This window comes from Megalops cyprinoides, chromosome 23 (genome assembly GCF_013368585.1).
Source record: "Megalops cyprinoides isolate fMegCyp1 chromosome 23, fMegCyp1.pri, whole genome shotgun sequence".
Classification (NCBI taxonomy): Eukaryota; Metazoa; Chordata; class Actinopteri; order Elopiformes; family Megalopidae; genus Megalops; species Megalops cyprinoides.
In genome coordinates, this window is record NC_050605.1 from 16,905,010 (window position 1) to 16,927,875 (window position 22,866).

Sequence of the window (22,866 nt, forward strand, 5' to 3'; positions counted from 1 at the left end):
AAAGGAAACAGACTGGCTGACACAGGCCTACCTTCTTCAGCAATGGGAGAGCATTGTTTCTGTCCTTAATGAGCTTCTCCAACTTTGCTTTCATCGCTCTTCTGTTCAAAAGAAATAATATGGTCTTAGCCACATTTTCAGGCCTAAATTTCAACTTCTCTTTTACACACACACACACACACACACACAATATGCTATTGTATAGTGATGGACATTCCTGCCTTTCCCAAACACAATATGCCGGAACTGAATTTCTTACTTGACACTGTTTACCCTAGTAACTATTTCATTCTCTGATAAAGCTTTCTTTTGTAAGTGAAATCCAGCACACAAAAGGTTTAAAGTGTACATTTCTGTAGCCAGCATGAAGGAATCTACAGACCTTTACATGCGCTGGAAGACTACTGACCCCCACTGGCAAAGTGCATCTTCTCTTCAGGTTTTTTTAGTCAATACTGACCTTTGAGATGCCATGATATAGAACTACATATATCCCAGGATCATTTTTTTCTTCATCACGACTCTCTCACTCCCTTATTTTACTTTAAAGTCCAAGAAATGTCAGTATCACACTAGATAATTTACACCCAGAAACAATGAATGTGTCTCCTTTAATAAGAGAGTGGAACTGAGAAGTTGGGTTGTGACCAGGGCATGGGTAGATGGCTCCTACCCCAGTCACAATAACTTCCACTAACACTCCAAAGTCATGACTTCATGCTGCCTGTACTGCTAAAGAAATTACCCCTAAGGGTGTCTGTGTGGTAATGACTCATGTCACATAATGACAACTGCACATTTCCCATTCTGTGACATAAAGGTGAGGCCTGTAGGACCATATCTGAACCACTAAATATTATATTACCATATTATTATGTGTTAAAAGTAAACATAATGTCCAAGTGGACAAATTCTCTCTGATGAAAGCGCACGATTGTTACAACCTGTGGAAGAATGGTCTTAAAAAGAACAGGGTGAAAACCATTTTCACCTCCTGAATGTGCTACACTTTACATAACTTAGTGTGTGGCTGTGATTACTTTATTGTAGAGCACGTCAGATGACCTGACGACAGGTTTTGGCCAATAGTAGACAATTCTGCATTCAAATACTGCACTTCATTTCTGTGGTAGCCTAGAATATACCAGCGACCAGAATATTTTAGATTATGCCAAATATACACTTTCATACAAACCAAACTTTGCTCAATGATTCGACAGTGCTGTAAATTACCAAAAATCTATTATATCATGTAGTTCTTCTAACATGATCGATTACTTGTTATGCATTACCTGTCTTATATAACGGTTGAAAAATATGTATACTTACCGCAGACTCAAGCTACTTTTTTAATATTTTAATGTTTCACTATGCAGATAAGATGAAACGCAATGACACTATACAAAATCGCACATTTTACGGTTTCCTCCAGACGAAACGCTTTTTACTTACTTCCTCTCCGAAGATTGATTCGTGGAGCTCATGGCGGGAGCTGCTGCATTTCTTGCGACTGTTATACTATGATTTGACTAATACTGGGCGATAGGTGCGTCCACGCTCGGCCGAACTGGACGTCTGAACCAGAACCTCAGCGGCGGTGCTACAATGGTATCTGAGGGCGAGGGGAGGAGAGCGCCGCTGATTCCAGACCAGCGCTGCGGACCCGTGTGTGGGGGAACGCGCCTCCCACGCAGCCTGCAAGCACGTGTCCAGCTACCCCCGTAACCAAGGAAACTGCTCGGGATTCCGCAAACAATCACAATCGTTACGTCATATGTTGCCACCGTTCATTTAATACCGCCCGTCTCCCTTCAGCGATACCTCTATATTTTATCGGTTCGATTGGTTTAATCTTTCGGGTTCGGCGCCAGCCAGCTTCAGGTTTCCACCCGGGACTTTTTCAATCTACTCATTCCAGTACCCTGAGCCAACCCCCACATGTATTAATTTCAGTCTAGAGACTGCCGGTGTGATTCCTAGGTGACCCTACCCGGCAATTTTATTCAACACGTTTCTTATGTCTACATCTGTCACCTGCTGCGGTGTTTTACGCAGAATAATCATTATCAAAGTTGCTGGATTTGCAGGAAACATGAGCACCCGATTAGTTTTGAAAGTGATGTGTGTCAATGCTAAAATGTTGGCATTTCCTGAAATTGTATTCCTCATCCATATCCCCACACCTGTAGAAACTCAGTAACATAATCCACATTATTTAGCTATTCTGCAAAGGTAACAGCTCCCCATGTAATGTGGGCAAACGTCACCTCACAATTATTTCAGGAAGAACACTGATCAGATGTATTTAGAGGGCTCACCTATCAGCCGGCAACGCAATAAACTAATGAAATCATTTCCCGTAAGAAACCAATACCCATCTTAATCTGCACATGTCCTCCTCTTAACAGACACCTTAGGATAGTGTCTCACACACACACATACACAGACACACACACACACACACACACACACACACAAACACACCACCAACTGCCACAACAAACTCTGGTCCAATGTCTTGGAAAAACCGACCAGACTCTGCAGTGGCGGGCCAGCAACACCTGTCAGGCAGGAAATGGAGCTGTATGAAAGCAAATAAGTTAAATACCTGTAACTGATACAACATGCATCTTTAATAGGGGTCTTCCATTAGGATTGTGAAATCAGATCCCCCCCCCATTCTATCCCACGGTTTCCCACCAGTGTGCCCTTATTGTTCGGGTGGCAGGGATGTCTCCAACACCTGGGCCCCGGGAACAAAGGGCCGCTTTCTCTGGGTCGCTACGCGCCTCTCGCCCCGGTGATAGCTACATCACCACAATCATCCATATTTCATGCATGGATGTCAAACGCCTATAGACTCCGGAGGTTTTAATAGGGGGTTGTCTGACATATGCAAAGCTGTACATTTTGTTGTGTGTGGGGGTTTCATTACATTTGCTAAGGAGTCGCTTTCATGCAAGGGTGGCTTGCAGTGCGGTATGCACAATAGCACACATTTGACATAATCTCCATTTACATAACAGGAGATATTCCACACAATGCTAAACCAGTGCTGAAGAAATCGATTTTGTACTGTGCAATTAAATGTGCAAATGTGCCTCCTCAGTATTACTATATAAGTAATTCAGTATAAAGGCTTCATTGTGCACATTCCACAGAGAATAATATATGGAAGACCTTGTTTTTCTTTTTTGGAAATCCACTTAAATCATTTAAATTAAGATTTTCATTAAATTAAATATAAAATGAAAAATTCAAAAGAACTTTGACGCTTTGAACAATTTTATCAATTCAGACATCTTTATTACATCACTATGTACAAATTTACTTTCTGGCAACTTAACATGTGAAATAATCAAGTATTTGCAATAGTTGATGGTTAAAGCTTAGATCCTTAAAGGAGAATTCCAGTCAAAAATTAAAAGAAGATTATCATATGTATCAAGCATTTATAGTCTATGCCTGCCAGAGTACCCTGAACTGTGTCCAGTCAGCCTTGCATCCAATCTTGCTCCTCTAGCTGGTGAGGTAAGCTGGTCTTCCTGCTAGCCAGAGTGTTTTTTTATATCTAAGTTATTAGCAAGCTATTCTAGCATTTTTTCCCCATTCAACTGGCTTTTTCACATCTCTGTTCACTCTAATGAATAGCTCTGGTTGTTTTAGTGAGCGTCCTATTTTTGACCAGGACTCTCCTCTACAGGTCTGCTTCGGACCGCAGAAAACTTTAACCACAGATTCATACAGCAGGGGGAGCTGTCAGGCTGTACTGACCATGAAAAATTTTCAATGGATTTACAGTGGCATGTGCACACATTTTTACAAATATAAATGTTATCATAACAGATCTGTGAAACCGATAATCACATTTGTTATGTGCATAAGGGAATGTAAAGTAAATTGGTTAAAATGATAAAAAGAATCTGCTCTGGTAACTAAAAAGAACACAAATTACTGACATCACACTGCCACAATGTAGCATGACAGAGATGCAACAGAACAGAATGTAAAACGACTTAAGGTTCTTGGTTTGTGCTTTATCACTGTTGCTACTGCACAGTTAACAGTTAACTCTCTGATAAAAAGCCTTTTATGCTGATCTCCTGTCCAATAAATATAAAGAGCAATGTGTCAAATAAAAAACATACTAAAGCTCCAACACAGCAACAATAAGACTAGTTGACAAAGGCTGGGCTGTTGCAGGTGTCAGTGGGGGTACAGTAGGATAGTGGGGAGTATAGTCAGGGCCTGGGGGGGGGGGGGGGGTCAGTGACTCACAGCACTCACAGCACTGGGGTGCAGGGGTTTAACCCGGGCCAGACGGGACAGCCCCAAACGCAGCCCCTGACCCGGGGACTTCACTTGGACAGGCTGGGGTGTGCTGGGGCTCCTTCCAATTTGAGCTGGTGACAAAAGAGCCCAGTCTTAGCTAAACCATTTACTTTTTACCAAGTTCATTTACTTTTATTATTTTATTATTTTTACTCTTATTACCTTTAATGATTATGTTTGCCTCAGGGTTCACAGTAACCTGAGTGGCTTGCCCATGTATCATTACTAAACTCAAGTGTACCTGTTTAGTGTGAACACACTAACTCTCCAGTCTTACCTGGTGGATTCCACTTGGGAAGTCTGCCCCCTGCTGGACTGAGGGATACTGCAGGTCTGGACACTGGGGAACTGGTAGCTGGCCTTTTAGTGACAGCAGACTTTGCCGGAGCTGGGATGGGACTCACAGTGGAGGTCACTGTGGGTATGGAGATACAGAGGAACATGTTAAATATAAACATCAGACTGACGTGCCTTGTCCATTCCTGTCAAAAAGAAAGTCTCTTGCACTTCAGTATCCGTCTGAGGCCTGTTCAAACCTTCATTCTGTCTAAAACTACTTGCTAGTTGTTGGCTGTGTGAGCATAAACCCAGTTAGAACCATTAAGAATACCTGTGGCTTGCAGCTTCGATTTAGGGACTTTAGAGGGCTTCTTTTCTTTCTTTGGGGCCGGTGGCCGAGCCGTTTTCTCCTTTTTGGTGGGTTTTTTTCTCTCCACTTTCTTCTTTACAGTGAACTCCTCCTCGTCGCTCTCATCTTCCTCATCGAAATCTGCATCACTCTCAGACTCTGCGTCTTAAAATGAGCCGAGCGCCAGTGATTTAAACAGGAATCCAACATGTACATTGGCATGTAAGCATACAATATGGAGACACAACATAAGCTAACCACACACATGCGTGCACACAAGCAAGCGTGCGCACACTATATGCAACTGGCTTACTGTTTTACAGCACTACATTGATTCTCTGTTTTGCAATACGACTAAGTGAAGGAACGTTTTCAGATCCAAAGAAAAGCAAGAGTGGAAATGACATGAGAGAGCACACTGGGTTATGCCACAGCAAACTTTGGGTTTGGGCCTTAGTGTGTTTAACGCAAGGCCTGACGGTACCTGGTGTGCAGGTGGGTTGGTAGTCCTCGTCCCTGGCATTCTCAGTGGTGCTGTTCCTCTCCTCCTGGAGCATGCGTCTCTGCTGTTCAGAAGCCTTGGACGCAGCCTGCCTCTGTCTGGAGGGTGCGCTGGGAGAGCCCCTCTCATCTGAGATCTTATCCAGGCCTTAGTTTAAGGCCAACAGGGGCAGGGATGGGGGTTACTTACTTAGCTTGTCTGCTTTAAGCGTATTACTGCTGTTTCAGCTGAATGGAATCTGAGCTGTTGTTGTAGGGCACAATGTTTCTAAAAAGTCCTAAAAGTCCATGCAATATTTACCCAAGAGGCTGACATCCACACTGCAGTTTGAAAGCAATGGCGATGGAGCAACAGTTTTGGTGTCTGTAAGGGGCTGATTCCTTTCACCTTTTCATAACAAAATAAGTGAAAAAGGAAGAACATTTCAGTGTGGTCCTTTCGCCTCAGTTTCCATGCAAAAGAAGTGTTACTAAGGGAGGTCACTCATCGCAAGAAAAGAGCTACAGAATTAAAACTACTTGTGATGAGAGACTCATGCTTCATGGACCGCATAATGGATGGAGTTACCATGTGCTGGCAATAACTGCCCTGTTTGAACAAATACATAGACTGGCCCTCCACAGCAAACAACTATGATTTGTTCAAATCAGTCACTGATAACATGATGGCACAGACCATTTTTGGGGTTTTTAAAACTCTCTCATCACAAATATTTACAGCAGTGTTTCTGTATACAGAATAATAATGGGCTCACTACAGGTTAATAATCAATTGAAAATCCAACAGTATTAACCTTTGTCATAGGGCGACAGGTCCTCTACTGGCTCAGTCCGGAGCATAGACAATGTAAGGGCTGCTTCTAAATCCCTTTCATAAAGTTTGTCATCCAGAGACGGTCTGAAAGAGACAAAACATATCCAGAAATAAGTTCATTCTGGCCATAAACAGAGTCCATCTGGAGGAACGCCAATAAAGGCAGGCATACTTGTACGACACTCACCATTTTCATTAATAAAATGACAATTTATATAAGACAACATGCAGCACCTGGAATTTAAATGTATATCGAAAGGCACTAAACCCGGATCCTGAGTTGGTATTTGCTGGCCATGGCGACCGCACTGCACAGAGGCAGTAGACCTGTTATGATGACCAAAGTGCCTGATACCTTCTGATGTCAATGCCTAACAGGCAGTTTCAACTGCGGGACTGTGCTCTGCTCAAAGCATGTGATAGAGTGTCTCACCACCTCTGCTAGGCCTAAAAACATTTTAACTTTTACCTGGGTTGGCGAGTTACCAGCATCATCTGAGTTTTTGTTTCATTGTGTACAGTGTGTTGTATACTGTTTTTGCTCATCCTTACCCCTTGCAAATATGCCCTGCGATTTCACCTTGCCGCAAGGCACAGTCCTAAACTTAATCACCTTTTGGACCAATATGGCCTGCTTGGACATTGACATTGACTTGGACATTGACTGCCCATGCACGGCCACATTAAATGCAGGTGGACAGAGTACATTCAACAAGCACTTTGCTTCCCTCGTGTCAGAGTGCCATGTGACACAAGCCCAGTTTCAGCCAACCGATACTCAGTTCTACTAATGTGTCACTGCACCATGTTGTTTCATGTGACTGCAGTGCGCGAAAGATCGCGGCCAAAGTGGCACGGCTAAAGGCTCATTTGGGTCAGGGCACGGCTTAATGATGCACCGCTCCAGGCAGATTATCACCCCCTGACATCAAATGCACCTTGAGACGCAGACAGCTTGGCCACAGCTTAATGCACAAAGCACCTCCCATCGCGTAGCACGGAATACTGTTATTTTCCGTCCTGATTATCCTAGCCTAAATTGTGAAGACAAATGACAAAGTGGACATAGAAGGGAAAAGATTTGAAGTGCTTGCTTCCATGTGACGGAAGCACCATGTGATGGGGCACTGCAGATGACAGGACAGAGAGGTCTGGTCATCGCCCACACCAGGCAAGGCCTCAGAAAGCACCCCTCCGAAATACCAAAACCAGCAGGGTCATGTGCTGCTCTGAAACCCCAAAACCAGCAGGGTTATGTGTTTATGTGTTGCTCCGAATCCCCCAAAACCAGCAGGGTTATGTGTTTATGTGTTGCTCCGAATCCCCCAAAACCAGCAGGGTTATGTGTTTATGTGTTGCTCCGAATCCCCCAAAACCAGCAGGGTTATGTGTTGCTACCTTTCCTTGCGCCCCGCGGGCGGTGCGCCGTCTTCTTGGCTTGCGGCCCCGCTCGCTGGTTTGGCGCTCTTGTGCTCTGGTTCCTTCACAGGCACTCTAGCCTTCTTACTGGGGGGCGCTTTCACACAGGCGAAGTCTTCATCTAAGACACAACGATTGGATACAAGAATAAATATCATTGAAATATCGCACTAGCAAATACACAACGAAATTGATGTCTCCTCAGTGAAAGGTTTTTTTTGTTTTGTTTTTTTTTACATGGTTTATAATGCCACTATCATATTCATGCTCACATTTTATTATTTCAGCAAGACAAAACAAAATTCACACACATTTGCTCTGTGGTAAATGTCATGCGGTTGTGTGTTAATTGAACTGCGCATACCTTTCTGCTTTTCGTTTACTGCACTGTACTTTAATGCATGTAATGTGATGTAAATGCTGTCACTCTGAAGGGCAACTACTAAAGAAATAAAAAGAAAATACCCACCATCTTCAAACTCTGCATAGTTAATCTGTTTCTTAACCCTGTAAAAAAAAAAGAGCGCAAAGGAGATGTACAATAAAGGGTACAAAGATCGACGCAGGACAAAGACATGCAACTTCCTTCCACAGAGTATAACAGCAAGATAGATGAAGTGGCGATTGGACCACATTTCTCACCCTTCACAGAACTGCTGACGAAGGACATCACAGAAATCACACAAGTGATGGAACACTATTCTAGTACAATCATTTGGGCTAACATTCAAGACTGCAGTGTTAACCACGCAAACACCACGTCACAAGTTTTGACACACCGAACTGAGTAGCCAGACATGACTAACCAGCTAGCATCACTGTATCATACGAATAAGAGATGGTGATATACAGTATAAATGACCTTTACAACACTGACAGAATGTCTTCAGATGTACAGTGTGTTATCTATACTCTGATACATTGACCATACCGCTGACCAGAAAGCTAGCTATGCCAAAAAGAGTCTCATAACACAGCGTAACGTTAGCCACCGACCAGCAACCTGGCCAGCGAGCAGCTGTTAAGGTAGCGTACTTACGTACCTCGATGGCCGTGCCATGTCAAGTCATGAATCCGTGATTAAACCAGTTATTAAAACTAACGATCAAAAACACACTAAATCCAACATTCGGCTTATAAACAAACAAGATAATGTTAACTTTGTTTTGACAGCAAATAAGCTATTTTCTTCTATGGATTATCAATGCACAGAGAACACGAAGCACATTTACAATGCCACTCAGTAACCAAAACAGAAAAAAGCACACGAACAGCAATCAAACAAGAAGCCAGCCAGCCAGCTGGCTAGCTAACTTGCTTGATCTATCCAGAAAATAAAACACAGCTAGCCTGCCAGCTGAAAATATTAAGACTACACTAAATTATCTAAAACAGTATCTCCAGTTACTGTTTTGGTCCTCTGAAAGACTATTCACCCGCCTGAAAATGAATTAAGCGCATGCATCCTTGGATTAGAATTGCAGATTCGTTTTTAAGCAAAGCAATTTCTCAGCAATGATCTGTGCTAAATTACTTTCCAGAGATAAATTTGATTCATTTTATTTTATAATGTATTATTATGCAACGGCTGACATATTTGAACAATTATGTTCAGATGATATAACGAATCGGTTAGACTGAATGTTTTGTTATGACAAGCGGTCAGCTGATTGGAGAAAGTCAAGTGGTACGACTGGCTAAGATATCAGAAATAACAATAACGTCAAAAATTGAAATTAAATACATATGTCACTATTTCGGTAAGACTTATTAATTTCATTTGTTTGCCTTTTTGCATACGCTAGTTAGTTATCGGATGAAATGTTCGCCAGTTAAGCTCATCTTAAATCTGTTTGGCTGGCTAAATTAGCTACTCTGGCGTTGGCTATCATAGCTTTGCCAGTATTTTTATGCGGTTTCCTAGTTGGTGGTAGTAGATTTAGGTAACTCGATAACTGCATAGCTGACTAAGTACTGCATTTCTGTAGTTCTGATGAAAACTTTTTTCTGTTGTACACAAAAAAACAAATTTGACTATATTTTAGACTAAAATGAATGAATGGATGTAGCGAGCTAGCTGGGTCTGGGAGGGCGTTCCATGTTTTAATTTTATTTGATAGCGAGGCTAATACCGAATTAACATGTTACATCGTATGACATGAAGTATATTCTATTAAAATTATCTGTAAAGTCCACTTAGCTGACAAGTAGTAAATTCTCGTTCTTGTAATGTTATTCACAAAAGGAAAACTCGTACCCAGCTACATAGCCTGAACAGTTTCGCAGTGTTAGAAGAACGTGAGAATATTTTTCCTGGGAGGATAATTTCCGTGATTACTACCATTTTGAACAAACATCAATTTCTCACTCACATGATTAAACTTTGTTGTTCGTTTTTCCAGGACAAAGTAAGCAAAATGAAGAGAAATAAAGGGAAAGTAAACACCACGGAAAAAGAGTTTCTGTTCGAGTTCACGGCCGGGAAGCTGCGTTACGCCTTGACCGTTCCCCTGCAGTTCCCCGTACAAGAAAACGTCAGCGACCTCCACGGGAGGCTTATGCTGTTACACAACATGCCCTGTTTCATTGAAAACGGTGAGGTTTCCAAAAATAAGGGGGGAGAATCAAACAAACCAGACTTCTGCAGAATATGTAGGTATAGCTCTCAGGGTGTGGAGGGAGTGTTTTTAAATAAACAAGCATCTAGTTTTCATCCAGATTTGTTTTGCCTGTTGTCTCAGTGGCTTTACCTAAATTGCTTAAATTTGGATACATTTAAAGAGCTTATAAGCACATTTGTATTTCCAAACACATGTGCCTGATAATACGGTATAGTATATTATATTGTGTTGTGTTATATAAGATTTATTAGGTTTTATTTCTAAAAAGAATTATACTGCAGTGTTCGTGCTACATGAACACAGTTTTACACATTCTGCATATTTAATGTGTAAAATGGCGCAAAATCTAACAACGTCACTGTTACTTTGTATTTTTTCTCTAGAATTGAAGAGTGCCCTTTGCAGCTTCATCGAGAAAGAAACCATTCAGGACTATGACAAAGAAGCGGAGTTGGCTCTGCAGAGACTAACAACCGGAGAAGTAGACGCTGACAAGCTTACAAGTGCCTGGGCCCGGGTGTACTCTGAAGTAGGTGCAGCAGCCTAAAATAGAAGGGGAAGTTTGCAAGCCGATATGCATGGATTCTTTAGATGCAATCAAGGAGCGGATTACAATTTTCTCAGTAGATGTTGGCCGAGTCAGTATTTTCTCCCCCTTTTCGACGTAAGTCTTTGAACTGTGCTCGGTTGCTCATATCAAATTATTAAAATAGAAAATCGCACAGCTGTCTTGGAACTATACCTCAGGTTGTGTGGGAAGAGGATATATGACTGCCCTAAGTATTGTGGCAGATGGAGGATTACTGGGGAAGTAGCATGTCCTTTTTACAATGGATCAAAGTGGAAAATATTCCTGTGCAAACACTGAAAAAAAAAAAAAATCCTTTGAAGCAAAATATCCCTCGCTTTCCTCTTTTAAGAAGGTCGAACAGATCATTTGCGTTCTCGCTTCAAAGTAGCGGAGTTTAAATTCTGCTGCCACTTGCTCAGACGCTTATAAAAAGAAAGCAGGATCTGGCCTCCCCCGTTCCTATAAAGCGATACTGGCTCGCTGCTGCAGTACATACAGGATAACCATTAACATTTTATTGCAGTGGCACATAAATACCCATGGAAGCCATCCAGTTTATTTAAAGGGACTCAAAAAAACATTTTATAACATCCATCATCTTCATCTTTGTTGCATAAAGATTCCTGGAATCAGATTAATAGGAGAGGTTGATTGATGGGCGTTACTAAATAGCACTCTCTAGGTCCATGTCAGGATTTAGCTTCCTTGTTTATGGGGGGGAGTTTTTTCTTCGTTTGGCTTGTTTTAGAGGCCTGCTTTTATGAGTCTGCATAACTTCTGAGATGTTTCTGCTCGTGTGTGCGATCTTACACGTACAAATAAGTTGCTGTGGAGTTAATGTTCTCCACTGTGGCGATTTGTGATGTCTACCTGTTTAATGTATTGTGTGATGTATTGTGCCAATGTACGAGGTAAATTTTATGTTTTTGCATGTGAACGAATGCATGTGAAAATGAATGTGAATCTGAATTGTGTAGACCACCCTGGAGCATGCCCGCCCTGAGGAGCCTAGCTGGGACGAGGACTTCGCGGACGTGTACCACGAGCTGATCCACTCCCCGGCCTCCGACACCCTGCTCAACCTTGAGCACAACTACTTCCTCAGCATCTCCGAGCTCATCAGCGAGAGGGACATGGAGATAAAGAAGCTGCAGGAGAGGTCAGTGAGCTCCACAGATAGGACAGAAAAAGGTCAAAGAGAAGAACCGCCTTCTGCTTTCTTGTGTAGAATTTTGCTTGTGGTTTGGCTGAAGGTGCAACTAAATGCTCCTATGCATAAGTTTCAGTTAATCCTCTTCATTTAGGTCTTGTCTGGCTAATAATATTGGTTTGCTCTTTTGTCATAGAATATAAAATTTGTTCTGTCTGTGTGTAATGGCGGATGTGTTGGCAGTCCAATCACTTCACATTTTCCTGTTCCTATTCTGAGCATTCTGAAAATGGAGGTAGTTTTTTGTGGAATTAATTGTGTTCTCTTAATGGTTGACTCTGTTCCCTCTTTCCATATTTGTGAACATTTGTTCACTCTGTTGTGACACAGCTTGTGGACAAACAAACAAATCACTGATGAACTAATGGATATTTTAAAAATAATAATAGTTGATAAGGGGAGGGCCTTGGGAGCCCCAGCTTTCAGTGTCCTATCAAAAGGCCATTTCTGTCCTCTCTCCTTGTGATGCACAGGCAAGCGGCAGAAATGGACAAAGTCATGCAGGAGCTGGGGAAGACCATGAGCGACCAGGATGTGAATGTGGTGGCCTCCCAGCACTTTGATGCCCAGCAGGTAACCAGCAGAGCTTCAGAGCAGTGCAGTTACTGCATAACCTATCAGAGCAGGTTGTTCCCATAAACAAAGCCACGTTGACCCCATTGTTAGCCAATAAGGAAGTTGGAATCACTTTTAATTATGTGCCAACACATTTTGGAACATGTTGTGCTGAATTGTTGCTGGCTGTACCCCCTGGTCACCTGATTGCCTCTTTTTGAATATGCCCAGGAGCTGGAAAATAAATGGGCCAGCGAGCTCAAACAGGTGACAGGCATTCAGAAGCAGGAATACCAGGAGTGGGTGATCAAGCTGCACCAGGACCTGCAGAACCCGAACAACAGCACCATCACGTAGGCATACGGGTTGCATTGTGGGTAGTGTGTGTGTGTGTGTGTGTCTGTGTCTGTGTGCACATGTGTTTGTGTGTGGAGCAAACTCCTTATCTCTTAAAGAGTGTAGTTCAGCAGGTTTTGCTCAGCTCTTCTAAAAAACCCCTTGCGCTTTCAGAACTGGGATGGAAGCAAAATCAAGATAATGAACAGTTGAGTCAGGTGGTTGGGGGCTTAGATAGAGTGAATGCATGCAGATGCAGTGGAATGAAAATCTGCATAGACAGCAACACTCCAGGACCGAGCTGAAAAAGGCCTGGAAGCTGATACCGTAAAGGCGCATGGTCTGCCAGCAGCTATACAACCCTGCAGCCTCCCCCTTCACAGTTGAAGTAGTTAAGTTAGTGCTTGGATCAGAGTCTGTAAAAAAATCAGGTTTTCGCTAGTAATGGCATTGGTGGACCAGAAGGGGGCATTCTTCCCTCTGAGCAAAACAGATAGGACACTGTGCTTTAGGAGTTCCTGTCTTCAAGATCAGTCAAGATCCAGACTCACTGTGGTCTTTACCTGTCATTGTTACGGTCTTCTCATAAAGCTGTTAACTGGGCTGTCCTGTTCAGATTCCCAAACTGATTGTTTCAGTCCGACTACCTCATCACCCCCATCCTAGAGCTGATTTACCAGGCAGTCCCTGGCATTCTCCACCCACCTTGACTCTCCAGGTTGTCTACGTTAAACAGGAATCGGTCCTCAGCTGACCTTCCTGCTTTAATGTAATATTGTGTGTCTCTCAGCGAGGAGATTAAGGTGCAGCCCAGCCAGCTGACAGAGCCACAGGAGCCCGGGGACAGGCTGTTCGAGGAGCAGCGACAGCTGGAGGAGAGCTTCACCATCCACTTAGGTACCGCGTCTCCCTGGAAACACGCTGGCGTCCGCCGCACGCCGGAGTAAAAATAAACAGTAACGACAGCAGCGGGATTAATACTCTCCCCCTTAGCTTGAGAACGACCTTGAGCGAAATGCAGAAAAGTGCGTAGGCTTGCGTTACGTATATATATGGACGTGCTCTGGCGCAGGTGCGCAGCTGAAGACGATGCACAACCTGCGGCTGGTGCGGGCAGATGTGCTGGACTTCTGTAAGCACCGTCGCCACGGCAGCAGTGGGGCCAAGCTGCGGCGGCTGCAGACAGCGCTCTCACTCTACTCCACCTCCCTCTGTGGCCTGGTGCTGCTGGTGGACAACCGCGTCAACTCCTACAGCGGCATCAAGAGAGGTCAGGAACGTGCGCCGCGGCAACATCAGGCCTGCCGCCGTGGCCTCGTACGGCAATTCACTACAGGCTTTTTAAAATTGGGTCCAGGTTTTCAGTTTTGACTCCTGAAGCAAAGCTAGATAACTAATAAGATGTCTTTCTCTGTGACTGACGCTTCCACAATTTCAGCTGAATAGGATGGATGCATGCCACTTTGTGCAACTTCAACAAGACTGCTTTTAGGCAGATGAGTGATATAAATGCTGTAGTGCTTTGAGTGTTAGATTTTTTTCAATTGTTTTGTGACTTCAGAGACAAAGGGGCATAGTGGTTAAATTAAAGGGCCCCGCCCGATGAAGCTGGGGTAGCTTTCCAGCAACCTGGTCCCGTTGTCATGGTAGCGAGGGGATGTGCATCCTTTGGATGCTGTGGACTGGATACTTGATGAGCATCGCTGACTTCCTGTCCCACCCAGAGTTTGCCACTGTGTCCAAGGAGTGCACAGACTTCCACTTCCCGCGGCTGGAGGAGCAGCTGGAGGTGGTCCAGCAGGTGGTGCTGTATGCCCGGGCACAGAGGAGCAGCAAGAATAGGGACCAGCCTGGTGAGTGACACTTCCTCAGCCCAGCAACACGCACACACACACACACACACCTCACATGTACGTGTGCGCGTGGGACACCAGTGCCAGCCCCTTCACTTCCACTCCTGTGAGAGGTGAAAGAGTTCCTTCCTGTGGAGAGCTGTTATTTGCCAGCCTGCGGGTTTGGTGTGTCGTGCTGGAGTCCTTGGGGAGGCGCAGGATGTGAGGTGGCATTGCGGAGCGTGGAGGGAGACCCCGTGGGCAGGGAGGCCAAACATTCCTCCACTCCCACAGCGCTGCCCACAAAACGACAACCAAAAATACCGACCCCCTCTGCCCGACACCCAGGGGCAGCTTTCACTCATGCTTCTGTGCATTTTCTCTCAGCCATATGAGTATCAGTTACTCAGTGTAGTGGAATTAGGGGCTGTTTGTTTTGAAGGCGCACAGAATATGTGACCTAGCCATTTCTTCTGAGTTCAGATACAACCCTGCAAAGTTCCTGCAAGTGTGTGCTGTAGGTATCTGTCATGATTGGAACTCTTTATTTTCTCATTTCAGTTCGCCTGTTACCTGTATGGCTTATATGAATATCTGAAATCTGAAAGTTTGCTTCTGCACTCTTTTGTCATGCAAAGCCACATCATGCTTAGGGTTTCTGTGGCTGTTAATACCACTGCTGCCTGCCTGCCATGTTGGAATATCCCTGTCATCCATCTTTGTTTTTAGTACATGGACTGATGACAAAGAAGGATTTGAACTTTGTCAAGTAAGATGGAGAATTATATGTATTTTAAAAAAATGGGAAAGGAGTTGTAATACCATAACAATTCATGAATGAGGTCACAGAAATAAACAGTCCACTGAGCACTAGAGTTGTGTTTATTTATCCGGGGCTGAGGGTTGAGGCAGCGGTGATGTCAGCCGCGTGCCCAAACTGGGAAACTGGGCGTGCGGATGTGGTTGGGAGGGATGGGCTTTTTGGGCGTGATTGCTTGTGTGCGTTGGAAACCACTGACACGGGTCTTATCACGGTCAGCACGAGGGGACCGTTCCCACAACGGCATTCCGGCGAGCTGCCTTGGCCTTATATGGTTGTTCCTTTCTCGGGCGTCACTTTTGCTTCCGTTCTTCGCACAGAAGGAGAAACGTGTAGTGTGTCACATTTTTTCTGCAGTGTGGTTTTCAGCGACATTACCGTTTTTTCTCCTGTAGAGGTCCCCAGAAATGGAGCCAGCGAGGATAAAGCCAAGAACCTTGAAAGAAATCCCTCAAATATCTTACCAGGTCAGAAGCATTCATTCAGCTCTTACTTTTAGCTTTGAACCGAGAGATATTGTAAAATGGCCTGAGCTCGGCCTGAGGCTGTTTTAACAGTGTGTCCCCGGAGCCGCCTTTGTTCCATTCACCCGTGCGTTATCCCTCGCCCTGTTCGCCAGGTGAGTTCTACATCACCCGGCACTCCAACCTGTCGGAGGTGCACATCGTGTTCCACCTCTGCGTGGACGACAACGTGCGGTCGGGCAACATCACGGCCCGCGACCCGGCCATAATGGGCCTGAGGAACATCCTGAAGGTGTGCTGCACCCACGACATCACCACCATCTCCATCCCCCTGCTGCTGGTGCACGACATGTCGGAGGTGAGAGTCTGCCGGACGCACGGGCATTTGCATTACGCTACATCATTGTCATTTAGCGGATGCTCTTATCCAGAATGACTTACATAGGTTACAGTTTTATCCATTTCTACAGCTGGATTTATGCTGAAGCGACTGTGGGTTAAGTTCTTTGAGCAAGGATACAACTGTAGTGTCCCAGTGGAGAATCAAACCAGCAACCTTTTGGTTGCAAGCCCTGCTCCTTACCTCTACGCCACACTGCTACCCTCACCAGACACATACACACACAGAGCCATGAAAGGGGCCCAGTCAATTTCAAAGCCTTCACTCAATGGTTAAAGTTGAATGAATGTAGCATTGCATATTGACACAGAGGAGATCTGAACCAGGTCTGGTAATCACTCGCTCCTGGTAACTGGTGCATGTGGTCTTCCAAGAAATCCAGGCTGTAAAATTCCTGGAGGTATGAGAAATCCAGTCCTGACCCTGGCACACTTTATATGGGATTTCACACATAGTGGGATTTAATGTATAATTGAGTTGGTACGGGTTTAAAGAAGGACCGAAAAGAATGGTCGAAGCGCTATGGATCATTGCGTCGTCCGATTTTATATTTAACCGCACGGTGTACGATTGACCTCCCACGTGATCGCGCTTTCTAACAAGCAGATGTCAGCGGGCGCGACGAACCGGCTGCTCCTCTTTCTGCGGTTGGATAATTGATAGGGAAGGAGACAATTACGAAGTGAAGGGGGGGGGGGGGGGGGAAACTGGAACACAAACAAACTCGAGGAGCGATTAATGTGTCTGAACTCTGACGCAACGAATTGAGATTGATGGTCACAGTTGCCCCTTTGCCTCCACCCCTCCTATGGTTAAACAGTGACGGGGACGGGAAGTTGCCCCCCATTGCTGGCGCTCTGGTCCGACACACACCCTCTGTGCGTCACTCGGCCTCTCTCATTTCCAATCAGAATGGGTGCATTGCTGCATGTTGTGCCGTAATAAATTGCCGTTTCAGTTACCCACTCTGGCAGCTTCACGTCGTGGAACATTCACTTGGTTCATCATCTTGTGAAATGGAGAAATAAAGAGTGAGTCAGTGGCCCTGCAGTGTCTGTTTAGTCGAACTTTATTTACACGGAGCGGGGCGTAGGGACGTGCTTTCAGGGGCACTCGTTTAGAAGTGCCCATAATACAGCTCTCTCCAAACAAGCCAGCACTTGATGGAAGCCATGCTTTTGAAGGGGTTAAGCTGCTAATACGCGGGACTGAGTCTGCTGAAAAAGCAAGGCTGTGTTTATACCGGTGCATGCTTCGCCCCAGCAGCTGAGACCCAAAACACTTAAGCAGGGTTTATGCGTTTAAAGGTTGACATTCACTTCAATAATGGAAAATGTTAAACTGTCTGTTTCGGAGACAATTGATGTAGCGAAGACCTCGTCCTTTCAAAAAGAGGTCAGACCACCTTTGAGACATGATGGATTCAGGTGTCTGGAACTGGCAGCCTGTGTTTGCCTGTTATTTTTATGTTGGGACACCCAGAATGATGACAAGGGATTATCCAAGTGAGAATAGGGAGCAGAAATACCTCCACCAAAAGGTTGGGTTTTTACATTTATTGCTCAGTAGTTGGACATCTGTCCTGTTTACTTCTTGGGTTCTTGGATGAAAACCAAAAGTTGGACAGGCTGATTATACGTCCCTTCGTTGTTGTGGGCGGAACTGAAGAGTCCAGTTTCGCGCTGCGAGCGGAGATCCATTCCTGAAGCCGCGGCATTGCGGAGTGTTGTTGTCAGACAGAAATGGCCCCGGTTCAGGTTTCTTTTGGCCCAAACAGGTTCTAACCACCATGAAACCACAGTCCCTCCAGCTTTTTCGTCGAAGCCAGAGTAGGCCGCCCGAATCACAGATCTTAATTGCTGTTCCGGACTTTGTTTTTTTTTTTTTTTAACGACTGCTTTTTTATTCCCAGCAAAATGCCGGCTTTTTGATTAGCGTCTGTTTTCGTATGCGCCTGGCCGCCACCGCGGTGCTAATTGATGGGGATGCGGAGCGGTGCGGGACAGGAAGGCAGAAGGTTCATCCTGCTCTCCTCTGCTCTCCTCCCCGCCCCCCTCCCTGCAGGAGATGACCATACCGTGGTGCCTGAAGCGAGCGGAGCTGGTCTTCAAGTGCGTCAAAGGTGAGTGGGAGGATAGCTCCCGGTAGCTTCCTGTAGCTCCAGGTAGGATTCCTCTACTCACCAGTAGGCGCTGTCTAGTGCTTACACATGGCCCTATCCAGAATCAGTAACCAGTGAGTGCTATTGTAAACAGGGCCCATGACTGACATGGTGCTAGTCAGCGGGGGCCTGTTGTGGGATTGGGGGTGAATGAGAGGGAGCGAGAATGTGGTTCACAGATGCTGAACCCTTACTTTATAGTATGTTATTGGCATTCAGCAGATGCTCTTATCCAGAGCATCCCTTACATAGGTTACAACTTCTGATGTGAATCTGAAGGTCTTGTTGACTTGATGATTGCTGGTGACGATCTCCGACTCTGTGCTGGTCCCCCTCAGGTTTCATGATGGAAATGGCATCCTGGGACGGAGGGATCTCGCGGACGGTCCAGTTCCTGGTTCCACAGGTGAGCGGCCAGGTGGCACACACACACACACACATCACTGGTGCCCTCTGGTGATGTCATAGCTCGGGAGAGAGAGCACCAAATGTGCAGCGCTGCCTTCATGTTTATTTTCTGCATGCTGAGAGTAACTGTCATTGCTGTGCTTCGGTTAGGCCGGCAGCTTTATTTCACCTCCGCAGTGTCGTCAAGGAGACAGAGCTGTACAAGCTGCACGGAACAATGGTTAGTGTGATGCGTTTGGAATGTCAGACCTCGTTCCGTTTCCGTGAACAAACAAAGAACGCTTTGATAACCCCGTTACAGCAACAGCTCTCGTTTCACACGCATTACCAACCATGGAAATGCTTTTCGTAACATTTTCGCGAAAAAGTATTCGTGCCGGGGGGGAGCCGTAAAACTTAAAACTTTGATGTTAAAATAATAGTTGTGTCACTTAAGTATTTATGGCGAGCGGAGCATGATGGGACGCTTTCTGGCTGCAGCTGTGCGCTTCAGAATAAACAGTGCGAGAGCACCCAGCGTCCAGCCATCGCGCCGAGGCTGAGCCACAGACGCTTCTGGGTTTAAATTTAAACGGCTGGGTGAACTGAGGCAGACGCACTCTGTAATACACACTCTATTTATTTACTTCATTGCTTCTTATTTCTGTGTTCTGCTTTTTAATGGCTGCCAGACGAAAGCTGCAAATCCCTGAGACGAGAGCCATGGTTGTTTTTTTTTATCCTCATAGTCAATGTGCCATCTCTTTGTACTTGACAAAAATTTTCATACCTGTGGAATTTCGGAATATTCTGGACTGGGGTTCGTCAGGTGAGGCAGAACAGTAATTTGTTAAATCCCACATTTGACTGCTTATGCCTTAAAAATCTTGCGTCTTACATTGGCAAGGCTTTTGGGTGCTTTGAAATTTATAGATGGCACCCTCAGAGAGAAATCAAGTCAGAAAAAGCTTACAGTGGAAGTAATGTGGTTGATTGATCAATTACTTGACCTGGACTAATCGATTATGTAAAAATTGATTCAGGTGAGCAGGGTTTGGATCTTTTCTCTCGCCTCTGATACTGTCACAGTGGAAGTCTGGGGTTATGCACAGGCTCTGACTGTCTTAGGGGAGCAGATACCATAGCACCATAGCACTGTAAAGGTTCCTTTACACAATTACCCACAAACCCCTGCTGTTTTAGCCATTCACAGCTGAACCCTGAAACCTGGCGGAATGACACGACCTCCTGCATGGTGTAGGCCTCGTATGGCATCGCATGGTGGGACTGCTTTTCTTGTGAGGCCTCTATGAAAAGGCTCTCCTCACAGGAGCCATGGAGGGGGTGTCATGATGTTAGCAGCTCCAGGGAAACGGCATTGTGGGGATTTATTTCCCAGCACAGCTGTGGCTGTATGGCCGTGTGCTCCCTCTCTTGTTGCGCTTCCCCATCAGTAAAAGCCCTGGCAAAGAGTCTTAAACAAGCCCTGACACACCTTCTCTTCTACCCTCCAGCCCCTGTGTCTACTTATGTGAATACCCAGAAACAGTGTTTACTCACAGCTTTACTTTCCTTTAATGTTTTTTTTAATTTAGTTCAGGTTCCTGAACAATGTCTAAATATAAAATTGCCAAGGTGATCATCCATCATCCATTATCGGTTTTTCTTTTTAAAATTGTAACTTCACATTCTGTTGTCTGCTAAGCAGCACACTCTGTTTATACAGGTGGATAAATAGTGAAGCAGCTCACCTGAAGCACCTTGCACAAAGACAAAACAGCAGTGACCACATCTGGGAATCAAACAGTGTGGTTAGAAGGCTCAGTTCTTTTACCAGTGCCCCACACAGCTGCCCACAAATTCACACTACATAGCATTTTCAAGTATTCAGACATGAGGCAACATTCATGTTGGAACAAACTTTCCCCCGAGTTGTTCCATTTGATGTTTGTGTTTGGAGTTTCATTCTTTCCTGCACACACACACACACACACACACACACACACACACACACACACACACACACACACACACATACATACACACACGCAGGGTTATCTGCACTGGAATGCGAGCTCTTGAACACGAGGATGCTGGGAGCTCGTTGGCCCGACGGCAGCAGTCGGCTCCAGGCCAGGTGGCTGCTGTATGATTACACATGCTGACAGGTTCAGGTGATAAAAAGAGCATCAAAGCTTCGCTCTCCGTAGCCAGGGCTGCTGGCCTTATGCTCCGACACCTTTCAAAATAGCACCCCTGAAACGCCTTTGTTTTCTACACTTCAGCCAGGCATGTACGTCTAAATATATATGCTGTGTGAGAGCTTGACGGGAGGTATTCGGGAGTGGAACGCTTGTTTGAAGGCCTGTTAGTCCGCACCGCGGTGCGACGCACTTCCCCTTAAATCCACAGCAGGCAGAACACACACAGAGAGGCCTGGCCTCGTTTGGTGCTGCCTGACAGGAAGCGTGTCTTGTGTGTCTGAACTACCAGTCCGGGCCTGTTCTACCGTGACCTTTTAAGGCATGTTGGCAAACACCTTGGCAAACCCACTTTATGTTCTAATTGTTAATATTTTTGCCCACTCTTATTTGCATTCATTCTGAATTATTTATCTGTTAGGAAGACACTCCTAACCAGAACAACTTACAGTTCAAGGCTGTCGTGGCGTGGCAGTTACACTGAGATGTATTTTTAAAAACACGTTTAAACCTGCTTGTTTGTCCATGTTGAAAGGATGCTTTTCGTGATGTGAGCAGGGTGGTGAAAGGTGTGGTTCCACTGGCCCTAGAGGACGGGGGGGGTGGAGGTCTGGGTCCTCTGGGCGCTCAGTAAGCAGAGCTGTCTGTCTGTGTGTCCTGTGTCGGCAGAGCATCTCCGATGAAATGTTCTATCAGCTCAGCAACATGCTGCCTCAGATCTTCCGGGTCTCATCCACCCTCACTCTCACATCCAAGCGCTGACGCGGCGGAGGGGCCGCACCCCCAAGCCCCCGGACCAATCAGGGAACCTCCGCGGACCTGGGGACGTGACACTGCTCCCACAGCCGTGTGTTCAGTGGGGAATTTGGCGGCTTCTTTGCCGAAGACGGGTCCCGCCATCACAGTTCCATTTACAGACGTACAGAGAAGTCTGTGTGTGACTTTGAGTAGTTTCTTAAACACGCCCCAGATCCTTCAGATCCCTTACCACACTTAGATGCCCGCTGTGGTGTGCTGCCCTGGCGCTTCCAGTCCCACAGAGAGAGGGGCTATCTGCAATGCAGGTGCTTTCAGATCTCTGCAGTGGAAAGTGTGTTTTTGCTAACATATGCGTGGAACCTTTTTTTAGAACTAAAAACTTTTACTTGCTCGGAAGGTTTAACATAGGGAAATTCTCTGGATGAGGCAACCCTCAAAGCTCCGTGCCGTGTAAACCTCTTTGTAATTTTATTCGGCATCACTTGCAAGCCCCGTTGTTAAAAAGGCAAATTTTTGCTGATGCAGAAACCAGCCGCACACCAGTGTTTCTGTGCTGCATTGCAGTGCATTACCTATTTGACTAATACTGTATGATTGCCTTTCCCCTTTTTCTGCACCAGAGGGCGCTGTTCTCAACACAGACAGACATGTACACGCACAAGCGCACAGCAGCCAAGTTGCATTCCACTTCTGATCAGAGAGTGTTTTAACATGTTGCTCTTAATTTCTTCAAAGAAAAAAAAAAACATCCATGAAACCAGCTGTATTTATCACCCTCACTAAGCAAGAAGTAAGACAAATGAATACTTCTAAAAAAGAATGTTTCATCAGCCGTGGTTTTAAATGCAGTCAAAT

General features: G+C 45.3%; 2 protein-coding genes across 2 annotated transcripts; one reads left to right on the forward strand and one right to left on the reverse strand.

Moving 5' to 3' along the window:
* Positions 1 to 4,266: 4,266 nt before the first annotated feature.
* rad51ap1 (RAD51 associated protein 1) lies at positions 4,267 to 8,754 on the reverse strand. The gene is made up of 9 exons (XM_036518489.1): positions 8,738 to 8,754; positions 8,164 to 8,201; positions 7,674 to 7,815; positions 6,256 to 6,359; positions 5,763 to 5,849; positions 5,445 to 5,609; positions 4,943 to 5,125; positions 4,610 to 4,747; positions 4,267 to 4,403 (listed from the first exon to the last, which is right to left on the reverse strand). Exons 1-9 carry the CDS (start codon positions 8,752 to 8,754, stop codon positions 4,267 to 4,269), a joined length of 1,011 nt encoding a protein of 336 aa, XP_036374382.1.
* Positions 8,755 to 9,365: 611 nt separating this feature from the next.
* Positions 9,366 to 22,778, forward strand: c23h12orf4 (chromosome 23 C12orf4 homolog). The gene is made up of 14 exons (XM_036518420.1): positions 9,366 to 9,454; positions 10,097 to 10,289; positions 10,699 to 10,844; positions 11,864 to 12,045; positions 12,570 to 12,669; positions 12,883 to 13,004; positions 13,778 to 13,884; positions 14,060 to 14,257; positions 14,712 to 14,840; positions 16,035 to 16,106; positions 16,259 to 16,461; positions 18,568 to 18,625; positions 19,003 to 19,070; positions 21,922 to 22,778. The coding sequence occupies exons 2-14, from the start codon at positions 10,112 to 10,114 to the stop codon at positions 22,012 to 22,014; spliced, it is 1,656 nt and encodes a 551-aa protein (XP_036374313.1). The 5' UTR covers positions 9,366 to 9,454; positions 10,097 to 10,111; the 3' UTR covers positions 22,015 to 22,778.
* The last annotated feature ends 88 nt before the right edge of the window (positions 22,779 to 22,866 follow it).

Excerpts from the sequence above, each read along its gene's own strand:
- rad51ap1 (XM_036518489.1), bottom strand. Across the intron at positions 7,816-8,163 it reads CTATGCAGAGTTTGAAGATG|ATGAAGACTTCGCCTGTGTG; the intron begins GTGGGTATTTTC and ends GTTGTGTCTTAG. Across the intron at positions 5,610-5,762 it reads TGTGGATGTCAGCCTCTTGG|GCCTGGATAAGATCTCAGAT; the intron begins GTAAATATTGCA and ends CCTTAAACTAAG.
- c23h12orf4 (XM_036518420.1), top strand. The coding sequence starts at position 10,112 with ATGAAGAGAAATAAAGGGAAAGTAAACACCACGGAAAAAGAGTTTCTG. Across the intron at positions 10,845-11,863 it reads GGGCCCGGGTGTACTCTGAA|ACCACCCTGGAGCATGCCCG; the intron begins GTAGGTGCAGCA and ends TGAATTGTGTAG. Across the intron at positions 12,046-12,569 it reads ATAAAGAAGCTGCAGGAGAG|GCAAGCGGCAGAAATGGACA; the intron begins GTCAGTGAGCTC and ends TGTGATGCACAG.